This window comes from Symphalangus syndactylus, chromosome 1 (genome assembly GCF_028878055.3).
Source record: "Symphalangus syndactylus isolate Jambi chromosome 1, NHGRI_mSymSyn1-v2.1_pri, whole genome shotgun sequence".
NCBI classification, from domain to species: Eukaryota; Metazoa; Chordata; class Mammalia; order Primates; family Hylobatidae; genus Symphalangus; species Symphalangus syndactylus.
Window position 1 is genome coordinate 62,830,591 of NC_072423.2, and position 12,310 is coordinate 62,842,900.

The 12,310-nt window shown below is 43.7% G+C and overlaps 1 protein-coding gene and 1 pseudogene across 4 annotated transcripts in view; one reads left to right on the forward strand and one right to left on the reverse strand.

Moving 5' to 3' along the window:
- LOC129459399 (small ribosomal subunit protein eS10-like) overlaps window positions 1-12,310 on the forward strand; it is a 294,302-nt pseudogene that overhangs the window by 73,564 nt on the left and 208,428 nt on the right.
- Window positions 1-12,310, reverse strand: part of LAMA3 (laminin subunit alpha 3) — a 270,663-nt gene that overhangs the window by 67,389 nt on the left and 190,964 nt on the right. For all 4 annotated transcript variants that reach the window (XM_055235914.2, XM_055235907.2, XM_055235916.2 and 1 more), the window contains 3 exons: window positions 11,673-11,786; window positions 6,078-6,187; window positions 3,311-3,391 (listed from right to left, as the gene is read on the reverse strand). In XM_055235914.2, coding sequence (XP_055091889.2) covers window positions 3,311-3,391; window positions 6,078-6,187; window positions 11,673-11,786 — 305 coding nt within the window. The remainder of the gene's footprint in view (window positions 1-3,310; window positions 3,392-6,077; window positions 6,188-11,672; window positions 11,787-12,310) is intronic.

Below are 12,310 nucleotides of genomic sequence, written 5' to 3' on the forward strand. Positions count from 1 at the left end.
GGCTTTACTTTGTGACTGGCTTGGTATTCTACCTAACAGATCATGCTATGCAGAAGCTCTGTGTTCTAGAATACTTTATTTCTGATGTCTTTCTTACCTACATCTAAACTTCCCATTTAATAGATGCATAATTACAAAGTATCTTATATTTAAATTACAGAAATATTCAGGAAGTTCAATTCTACTTCTTCCTTACTCTTGCAAAGCATTACTTATTGGTTACAAGAAATAACTTGTTATCTTATTCTCACTTTATGGTAGTGGCTAAACACAAAGGACTGAAGTAAAACTTCCTGATTTCACGAATGACACTGGTACAACAAATAAAGAGCAGAAAATAGGCTTGTCATCTGTGGCCCTGTGTGTCTGAGGGAGAAGAGGGGGGTAAGAGCATGTATGGGCTGGAAAGCGTTTGGGAAACCCTCCCCACAGCTGGCCGCTCTGACTTCTATCCAGCTAGTCTCCTGCATAATCTATATTCCTACTTTTCACCCTTAACTGTCCTTGTGTTTATCATTGTGTAGTTAATCACTAGTGCCAGGAATGATGTCTGGGTGCTGTGTCTAACAAATGAAAAATGTTGACTTAAAATGGCATTTATCCATGAAAAAGCTTCAAAAAATTTTTTAAAGAAATAATAGCTTGTTTTCTTGAGACATCAAATATAACAAACATCAGCTGAGAGAAGTACTGTTAATTAAAAATTTTGCCTGTCAAATGGATGTCTCACCGAGCCTGTTGCTGTTTAATGCTTCATTGTTTGTGAAGAGCCATAAAGAGGATGAAATTAGGACGTCTCTCCCATGTGTTGGTCCCCTGTGGCTTTTAAATCTCAGAGCCTAGAATCCTTTCCCACTCCCCAAATCCTTCCCTTCTCGCTGGTTGGATGCACCTCCTAATTGCAGCTCAACTTAGCCCAGTTCTCCCATCTCTCACTATTTTAATGGCATGTTTTGATGTCTGTCCACCACTGGACTGGAAAGCCCTTGAGGACACTGTCTGTGCTGTTTGCTAATGTGCCTCCAGTACTTAGCACTGTGCCAGACATATATATACTAGGACCTCCATACATTTTTCATTGAGAGAATAACTGAATAAGTGTAAGGCAAGTGTGAGAAATGCTCCTTTTGCTGAAATGGAAAATGGAAAACAGAAGAACCTTCCATTACCATCTTTTGCCATAGAACTGGGCTCCTTAGCTGCGGCTCAGTGTCCCCAGTCTAAGGCAGTCCCCACCTCCTACACATGGCAAGTGTCTTCCAGCCCCTTGGGCTTTCCTGCCTTGCTTCCCCAACCTAACTTGCCCACCACTTCCATCTTCTGGCTCCACTGGGTTCTAGTCACCTCTTGGACCTACCAAAGTCCTACCTTATCCATAAACATTTCAGATAACCCCAGTCTAGGATGGTTATGCCTTACTTGAAATCTGGTTGAATTCATTTTCTGGTTAAAAAAAAATTAGTCAAACTCTTTTAAAGTTTAAACAAAACAACATAAATTAAAATGATATACAATTTTTCTCTATCAAATTGGCTTTTTTTTTTTTTTTTCTGTTGCCCAGGCTGGAATGCAGTAGTGTGATCACAGCTCACTGCAGCCTCGAACTCCTGGGCTCAAATGGTTCTCCTACCTCAGCATCCCAAGTAGCTGGGACCACAGGCACACACCACCACACTTGGCTAATTAAAAAAAAAAAAAAAATATGGAGCTGATATCTCTCTGTGCTGCCCAGGTTGGTCTCTAACCCCTGGATCACATGAAATAATCCTCCCACCTTGGCCTCTCAAAGTGCTGGGATTACAAGTTTGAGCCACCATGCTTGGCCCTAATTGGCAAATATTTAAAATATTGATCCTTTCCAATATCCACTGGGGTAGGTAGTCACTCATTCTCTTTTGCTGCTGTAAGAATATAAACTTTTCTGGAGGGCAATTTTGCAAAAAGTATTAAAAGCCTGGAAAACCTATCCTCTGACCCAAGGAATCCACTTTTACAATTATACTTTGAGGATATGCATACACAAATATTAAGCTGCAAGGATTTAATTTTAGTGTTGCTTTAAATGGAGAACAGTAAAAGGATCTCCAAGACCAAGAATAGGGGATTATGGAAACCCAGTGGAAATTTTTGGTCATTGATGTGATGTTATCAGTGAATACTTACTGATATGGAAAGATATTACTAACATAGTATTAGATAAGCAAACAAGTCAAAACAGAAAGTAAAACAGGAATCTACTTTTTTTTTTAAGGGTTCACACATTTAGAAATGATCTGTAGGAACAAACAGCCAGCTTTTTAACAGTGGCATTCTGTAGACAAAATGATTATAAATAGGATTGTATGTGAACGCGCTTGAGTGCACAGGGCTAGGTTGTAGGGGAGCCATCACTGGTTCTCTGCTCACTTGTATTTCATCATTTTATAATAAATATGTATTGATTTTATGAGAAAGTTATATTAAATTTTAAAATATATAAACCATATGATTCATTTTTCATGCTGTCACTTTTCCAAATATGTGTGTGCTTTCTTCTCAGCTAGCTTATAAGTATCTTTTATATCTTTCTCAGTACTTGGCAGTGTCCTATGCACAGTGGCTAATCATGAAAATTGTCCGTGAATAACTAAAGCTTGGTTCTGTGGCCCTTTGTCATTAATTTTACAGTTTCCATTGCATAACATTTATTATTTTGTTTCACAAACATTACCGAACACCTATTATGTGAACAGTACCATTCTTGGAACCAGGGATTCCGAAATAAACAAGACACAGATTGTCCTGAAAGTGTTCAAAATATAGTGTGGGGATAGAGGGGTGTGTGTGTGTGTGGGGGGGGGGCTATTTAGGCTAGGGCTGTGGATATATGTGTATACGGAAGAGCGTAGAAAGTTGTACATGTGTACAGGTAAGTAGGGATACGTTGAGGGCAGGTGTATGTGGAGATACGTGGAAGGGACATGTAGAAATAGGGGGTATGCAGAGATCATTGTGGAGGAGGGGTAGGTAGGGAGGTGTCAGGGGTTGAGGTACACAGGGGTGCGTGTTGGGGGGATGTAGGCAGAGCTACTTGTGGGTGAGTGTATGTGTTGTGCCTCATTCTCAGTTTTCTGAAATGTACAAAGCAGGAAAGAGAATGATGTTAATGATTTATTAGGTGAGCAGTCTTGTATTTTTCCCAAGAGACCTTTTTCCAGGCCTCAGTCAAACCCCCAGCCCCACCCCTAGCTCTGCGCCAGCGCCTGGCAGCCCCACCCACAGCTCTCCCTACCCCCTCTGCAGGCTGAGGGGGGAGGGGCGCCCACCTTACCTTTCACACTGTGTTCCTGTGTACCCAGCTTTGCAGGAGCACCGCACATCTCCCCCATTCACCACACAGCCGGTGGCAAAGCTTGAAAGAAGACAGAAAAAGACCCCATTAAAAACACAGATCGATAGGATTTATGCTTATTTTTTACCACAAAGGACTGGCTTGCATTAAGTGAACACTGAAACCTAGGGTCTGCTTACTTTTTGTGTGAAGAAAATTTTGCCCATCAAGACTTGGAGAGATAATGATGAATGATCTCAGCTGACACAGGGCAATTTTGGTGAACAAGGACTGAAGGCATTTATTTTATTTGTTCCTTGGGGCAGAGCATTTTTTCCCCTTAAGACAGAGCAGAGTAACTCACTTTGGAAGAGATGATTACAACAGCATTTTTCCAGGAATAACAAGGAAGGAGTAAAACAAGTCTAGGCAGAAAAAAGAACAGAGAGTTCTGATTCTTTAAAAAAAATGTTCTCCTTGTTGATTCTAGTTCTTTTCTATCAGGCACATTGCCTTCTGGGAAGAAAAGTCGGTGGGGAGGCCAGGCCCTGGAGCCCCCTAAAGACGCACAGAGGCCACTCGCCTGCCTCGGCATTTCTGTGGGCACAATCATTGCTGATTCTCGCTTTTTTTTTTCAAACCAAGTTGTGGAATTTTGATCCCTTTTCTTTTAGCTCTAAAGTGGCGATATTTTACACTTGATCTTAGCCAAAAGGCTGAGAAGCAGTAAGTGATATTTTAGAAGCAGCTTTAAACACACACACGCACACACACACACACACAACCAAAGAAACCATGAAAAAGCCCTGTTGTCTGCCACTGGACATGACACTGATGACATCTGAGGGACTATCACTCCATTCACTGGTAAGGAAGCCTCCCAAGAGACAGTTAGACATTGGTCAGCACTATTAATATTGAGGGAAGGAGAAGTAGATAAAAACAGAGTTTTACTGATAAATCCGACCTACGTGTTACTTCAACTGCATGGAAGCTGGAAGCTGACCTTGATGCTACTATGCTTTGCAAACGAAAATGAAAAACTTTTTCCAAGCACCCCAGTGGAAATCTTGCTGCTTTCTACTTTTGCCAGCTGCTCTTCAAACAAGTCTGGGCAAGCTCAAGTGATCGATCCCTTGACAAATAAAGCTGCAGGATGGGGCGGGCTTCACTAGTATCAAAGACACAGACAGCAAAGCAGGGCGAGCATTCCAAATAGGTCTCTCCAGAAAAGCCACACTTGGCACATGACTTCTGGCAATGTTAGGACTTGGCCCATGTGTCTGTTAAGGGCTGATATAGGCCTGCCTTTGTGATCCACACTTGTTTCTGAGTCTATGTACTAGTGAGATGTTCTCAGTATCTTCTTGATTTTCAAAACAACTCTTGCTTCACTTAGTTTGTTACATCATTCTTTGCTTGGGCCCACAGTGAACCCTTTGTGATGAGTAAGGATATGACAAGGTGCCACACTTAAGGAGAGAGGGGGTTACCTTGAAAACACAGCGGTGGCTTCCTACCTATGTAGTCTATTGGTCACTCTGGAGTCCGAATGAGAGCTCAGATCACTCAGTGGCTCAGAACTGTTCCAAAATTTCCATCGCACTGAGGATAAGATCCAGATGCTTGACCACAGCCTGCAGGGTTCTGCAGGATCTGGGTCCTGGTTGCTCCACCAACCTCACCTCTGGCCCTCTTCACACTGTACTTCGGCCACTCCTGCCTTATCACTGCCCTTGAACACATCGTCACAGGCCGTTTCCTTCTGTTTCATCCTTGCCTAGGAGCCTCGTGGCCAAAATACTGCCAAGGCTTCCTCTATCTAACTTCAGGCCTCCTTGGCCACCCCTCTAAATCACTGTCAGTGACACAGCCTATAGCAGAAAATGTCATCTCTATCTCCAATTATACTTCTTACTGATTAGTGTGTGTATTTATTGAGTGTGATGACTCCCACCCTTTCTCTCTCTCCCTGCCACACTCTAGGTCAAGCTCCAGGAGAACAGGGACTGCCTCTGTCTTCTTCCTTCAGCTTCCTCATCACATAGAGAGGGCTGAGGCGTGGCCCTGTCATGGGTGCTCGAGAAGTAGCTGCTTAGCCACTGAATGAACAGTAAAAGAAAAGAGGGAAAGGAAAAGCCTGGAAGGATACAACTTGGAAAGATAGTTTCTGTTTGTTTTCTTTTCTTTTTTTTTTTTTTTTTTTAAGATGGAGTCTCGCTCTCTTGCCCAGGCTGGAGTGCAGTGGTACAATCTCAGCTCACTGCAGCCTCTGCCTCCTGTGTTCAAGCTATTCTCCTGCCTCAGCCTCCCGAATAGCTGGATTACAAGCTAATTTTTGTATTTTTAGTAGAGATGGGGTTTCACCATGTTGGCCAGGCTGGTCTCGAACTCCTGACCTCAAGTGATCCGCCCTCCTCAGCCTTCTAAAGTGCTGGGATTACAGGCGTGAGCCACCGCACCCGGCCTATTCATTTGTTTTCTTGTATGTCGTGTTTGTTCATTTTCATATCACAGCTTTATTGAGATAAAATTCACACATGCAATTCATCACGTAAACTGTACAATTCAGTGGCTTATACTATATTCACAGAATTGTACAACCATCACCACAGTCAATTTGAAAATGTTTTCATCCCTTCAAAAAGAAATCCCAGACCCTTTGGCAATCACTTCCCATTCTCCCCACCTGCTCTCCCACCCCTAGTCCTAGGCAGCCACCAAACGACTTTGGGTCCCTGTAGGTTATAAGAAGCTGCTACGGTACCTGTTGGTGTGAGGACATGGGCAGGCCCTGCAGGATCCGTGGACAGCGTTGCCATAGTAGCCCTCCTGGCAGCGTTCACAGTGCTCTCCCGCGGTGTTGTGCTGACAGTTCTAGGGACAGGTGAACAGCACAATTCACAGCAGCCGGTACAGTCTCTACTTCTGAGATCACTGTAATCTTACTTAGTCACATGACTAGAACTTAAGTCCTCTGACTTTGTAGTGATATCAGCTTCTCTAACCATGTATTTTCCCTGTCCCTCTAATCATTGCTGGTGTTAGAAACGAGGGGTAAGTGCCCTTCCCTCAGTGACGCGGTGCTTAACATTGGCAGCGCGACATAGTGGGGACAAGCCAGCTGAGTCTCCATCCCACTCCAGCATCTCAAGGTCACGGAGTCCTGGGGCAAGATCCTTTCAATTGTATCAATTTTACTTATATCAATGTTACTAGGGTATGATTTACATACAATTATCATTTTCTCAAAATGTAGTTAGGATAATGCCCACTTTCTAAGGCTGTTGGGAGGATTTAAAAAAGCAAGTGTACTAAGCTCTTGGGAAATGTAAATTCTTTTCTTTCTTCCCCTTAGCACTGCTTTGATGAAAATTACCCTCATTTTACTTCATGGTTCACCTAACAATGATATACTGAAGAGTGATATTATTGAAATGAGTTCTTAACACAGAATTTGCTAAAACAATAAAAAGTTGCACAGTATCCGAAGAAAACACTCAACTGAATTCCAGTGTCCCAAAGAAGCAAGAAATTAATGTTATCTAAGCTTTTTATTTATGTAAATCCAATTATTTTCACATCAAAGTTGCTGTCTAATGAAATTTGTTCTTCAGTAAAGTGTTGAGATGAAATAATTTTGCAACCAAGTGGTCTATTGAGACAAAACCTAGTGGATTGGGTCAAATTTATTTTCTTGGTGTTACCCTAGCAAAAAAGATCTAAATGCACAGAAACATCCAGAAAAACTCCCCTTGCTGTGGGCATTTGCTAATATGGAGACACTTTGTGTTAATTTTATGGGCTGGAATAAGTATAATTTTAAACATTTGCCTATGTATTTTACTTCTGTATGCAGAGGTGTTGCTCGAGTAGGAAACTTTAATGAGTGTCAGGGGTTTTGTGTTTTGTTTTTTGTTTTGTTTTGTTTTCAGACAGATTCTTGCACTGTCGCCCGGGCTGGAGTGCAATGGCCTAGTCTCAGCTCACTGCAACCTCTGCCTCCCGGGTTCAAGTGATTCTCCTGCCTCAGCCTCCCGAGTAGCTGGGATTACAGGCGCCCAACACCACACTCAGCTAATTTTTGTATTTTTAGTAAAGACAGGGTTTCACCATGTTGGCCAGGATGGTCTCAAACTCCCGACTTCATGATTCGCCTGCCTCGGCCTCCCAAAGTGCTGGGATTATAGGCATGAGCCATCGCGCCTAGCCATGAGTGTGAGTTTTTAAATAATATCTGAAGGTAGGCTGGGAAAAACGTTTATATCCTAAGAGGACATGGTTTGTTCATAATGAAAAAGGTTGCCCTTCCATCATAAATGCTGTCAGTTTGTCCAGATTGAGCAAATCCATCCTTCACTAACCTTTGAGTAACTGAAAATTACACAAAACACTAAGATGTTAAAATACCTTTCATATTTTTTTCCTAGCTATAAAATTGTGCTATAAACATAAGATATTAGTATTTCAGAGCATGGGGAGGGGCTTTAAAGTAGGATGCTGCTCACGTGTTCACATTTGCTTATCATCAGAAAGCTCACCCCTATCCGGAATCCTTCCTTCCCCAAATCTCACTGCACTATGGGTCCAGACTCCTTGAGGTCTGGACACTGGGAACAATCTTCCTTGCAGTTGATTAGCTCCACAGAGGAGTCCTCTCAGGGGTGACTGAGGAAGACACCAGCGGCTTCCCTCACCCTCACCCAGTCTTCAGCTGCCCTGACTCTCTCATAAGACATCAGTCCTTTGGAACTAATACGTTTCCATTTTAGTTCTCTTTCTCTTTTAATCCAAATGACAATTTAAAAGTAGAACACGACCGTATAGATATATTTCAGTCCTGTGTCTACTTAGCTCTGAGGCTGAACACATTGGAGAAGCAAGAAGGTACAGATGCAAGAATTGAGGTGAGGACATCCGTATCCTACTAAAATCACTGAATACTGGTCCTTCACAGGGGTGAGAGGAGAGGATCAAGGAGGAGTGTCAAAACCCGTGTTGCTTGACAAAGTCCCGTAAGAATATGTGAGAAACCCTTCACTGTCAGTTGAGAGTGGCCACCCTGGAAACTGTCCTCAGTCCTGGAAACTTGGAGCACCTCCCTTCAGGTTCCTTGTGTTTTACTGTGAATAAACGAATGAACGAATGCTGCAGAAGCCCACGTCCACTCCCATGGCATGTGCTCTCCTAGCTCCATTTGTCACCAAATATCTATTAGGCATTTACTATATGCCCAACTATGCTAGGCTCTAGCGATGTAAAGATGGGTTGGTCCCTCGACTCGGGTTACATGTAGTCCTGTGAATAGACATATTCAATATCACGTGGAAAATAGGACACAAGTGTGCCAGCATCCCACGAGAGCAGGAGGAGGGCCTGCCTGTGAGGGCCGCAGAAGGACAGGGATTCACTAAGGCAAAAGTGAGGGAAGGGCATTCCAGGCACAGGGGACACAGCGTGCAGAACCTCAGTCTCACAATAGCATGACAGTGTGTGGAGGGAATGAAAAGCAAAGGGCGTGCCCAAGGCAGAAGTGCAAGGAGGCAGGATGCAGCTGGAAAGAGCCCCCAATACTGTGCTGAGGGTCGTGGGCTTCCTTCCGTCTGTGAGCCTCAGAGGAGCACCACTTCAGCTGTGAATTTCAGATAAATCATTCGGAAATTCCATTGCAACTACAGAGGGGAAGATGGTCTCAAGTAGCAGAAAATAAAAGAAGGAAGATGAAGAAAGACAGAAAAAGAATAGGGGAGGGAAATGGGAACGGAGAGGAAAATAAGGGGTGACGGGGATAGTAGACAGGAAGGGGAATTGGGGGGAGAGGAGAAAATATGGGGAGAAATTGGGGCAATGAGAAGAGGAAGAGACAGGGGTCCCAGCACATAGGAAGAGGCCATCATCGCAGGTCCCTCTGGACGGTGGCACCCACATCACCCGCTACTTCTGCCCTTGACACTGGACACCTACTGCTGTACTGGCAAAACGTTAGGCTACTTATCTTTTCAAACTTCAGAGTCTATTCTTGAAATGTCTTGAAGATTTGCACTGGGTGAAGGTCCTGATGTTAGACATTTACTTTGGACCTTGAGAGGTGGAGGTCAATTTGCAATGAAATCAGACAGAAGGCCCATTTGATATTCAAATGTACTGGATTTCCTCTCAACTGTTCTTTGAGAACAAGGAATGCATTCTCGGCTTCCATGCAGTGGACACAATTCAGGGCAGCATCAGCACTCAGGACTTGCCATGGAGCTGTTAGTTGAGTGCAGACACGGGCTCCGTGTGTGTGTGTGTGCGTGTGTGTGAGTGTGTACACACATACACATTCCCTACTAGACAGCAAGCCCCATGAGTGTAGGGATTAGGTCTGATGATTTTAACTCCAGCACTTAGCTCAGTATCTGCCACGCTAGCAAATGCTCAGTGAGGATTTCCTGAATGAAGAGTCTCTGGCGGCCACATGGCCATTAGGGACAAGTGAAGACAGAACTACAAAAAAAAGAAAATGGGAAAGAAAATCTTGTTTGATTAAAATATGAATTATGACTCTCACAAGTTTTCCTTTCAGTGGGTGACTACAAAAACAAACCCTCCCTTTGTTCTTTGGCAGCTTTCATAAGAATGGGCTTGACATCTGGCAATGGTTCACTGATAACATATTTATTCTTTTTTTGTTTTTTTTTTTTTTTTTAGACAGAGTCTTGCTCTGTCACCCAAGCTGGAGTGCAGTGGTGCAATCACTGCAAGCCCCGCCTCCTGGGCTCATGCCATTTTCCTGCCTCAGCCTCCCAAGTAGCTGGGACTACAGGCGCCCACCACCACGCCCAGCTAATTTTTTGTATTTTTTAGTAGAGACAGGGTTTCACCGTGTTAGCCAGAATGGTCTCGAACTCCTGACCTCATGATTCGCCTGCCTCAGCCTCCCAAAGTGCTGGGATTACAGGCATGAGCCACCGTGCCCGGCCAACATATTTATTCTTAATTAAAGCATCTACCTGTGTTACACAAAACATACAATATCAAACATGAACTATTCTATAGGAATACTAACGAGCTGGAAAACAGTATTTCCCAATACCTTTTACTCTTTTTGAATTTATAACGTTACAGTCCAACAAAATATTCTATCAGGTGGCTCTTCACAACAATTTCCTGTTCTAGCCTGTCCCATCTTGCAGAGGAAGCAGTTCCCTGGGCCACAGTGAACAAGCTTAATACGGTCTAAGAACTCATACTTGAAACACACTCTAGTTGCATTACACAGTGCAAAGAAAATTTGTGCCAGAGGAGTGCATTTCCAAAAGGGCACAACACAACTGAAGCCCTGTATTCCTGGAGTATGCTCCCTCTTTTTCACTGTCCATTTTCCTCACTGGGGAGGCCCTGGTTACCAGGGGGAAGAACTCTAATGAAACAAATGGAAAAAGCAGAATAAAAAAGGTTCTGCTTCGGGATGCATAAGAAAAATTTCCTAAGAAACTAATTTTAGGTAGAAATATTTTATAAAATATTCCAAAATAAGATCATGTTCCAGTGGATATGCTGTAGTCATCCAAGACAGCCTTGAGGCCATGAGAAAATATAGTCAATATAGGGAACAGGCAGGCGGAGGATGTTGTGAGGACGGGAGGGGTGAGCAGCACTTTCCCTCACCTGTCTTCTCCAAGCCCTACTCTGTCTTGGCAATAGTGAAGCTTGTGTTGGACTGATTTCTGTTTGTTGTTGTTTATGGTGTGGGGGCGGATGGAGTGCAGACGGAGTTTTGTTCTTGTTGCCCAGGCTGCAGTGCAGTGGCACGATCTCGGCTCAGTGCAACCTCTGCCTCCAGGGTTCAAGCGATTCTCCTGCCTCAGTCTCCTGAGTAGCTGGGATTACAGGCACCTGCCACCATGCCCAGTTAATGTTGCACTGATTTCTTATGAGCCTTAATCCCTCCTCAAATCCCCTGCTCCCTGGCTGCTTTCTTGAGTTACTGGACATCTGACAGCAACAAGCCCCCCTCCTGTAACTTCCTGCCACCCCAACAAAATTGGGACCCAAAGTAATGGCTTGGATTAGTTTTGTCCTGGCAAGAATTAACTTCGAAGGTCCACCCATTACTATTATTTCATGAAAGAGAGATTTAGAAGCTAAAGTGTAATTTAATTGCCCAGACAGCAGCGATCTTTTAATGGTGCATGTTAAAATGGAGGAAAAAATGAAATGTAAAATAATTCAGCCTGATAATGGAGCCTCGTATATTCACAGAGCGACCTCTATTTAGGGTTTGGCAGGAGATGTAATGTTGATGTCTTCGGGCATAGTACAGAGGAATGGAGGAGAAACAGATTGCCTGCTGATAGCATTAAAGTGTCAATTTACTCACAACACATATGCCCGAGCCATCCTGGCATCGATTTGAATGTCCGTTGCAATTGCAGGGAACACACCGTCCAGTATACAAGCCTTTATGATCCCGATAGTATCCAGGGCTACAACCCTATTTTTCAAACAAAGTGTTTAATCAGTACAAAGAAAGAAAACAATTACTATCCAAAGCATGTGACACCTCTCACTGTGAAGCATTCACATCATTTTTATTTTTTAGAGACAGGGTCTCACTCTGCTGCCCAGGTTGGAGTGTAGTGACTATTCATAGGTGTGATCATAGTGCACTAGAGTCTTAGGCTCCTGGGCTCAAGCAATCCTCCTGCCTCAGCCTCCAACGTAGCTGGAACCACAGGCACGTGCACCACTGAGCCCAGCTGAAGCATTCATTTTTCAAACCTTCTTTCCTTCAGTCAGTGTGAATATTTCTAATTTCAACCACCTGTCATGTCCACTTGTTTTTCTCTCAAGCTGTTTGGTTTTCATGCCCTGGTGGGAGTGTGAGATGCATGGTGGGGAAATCAGAGACAGGGCACGTGTGGAGGTGGGGGGTGAGAAGGGACTCCTCTCTTCTCACAGCAACTGTTTTGTGGGCAGGTGGAGAAGGTGGAAACGGACAAATAAAGAGACTCGTCC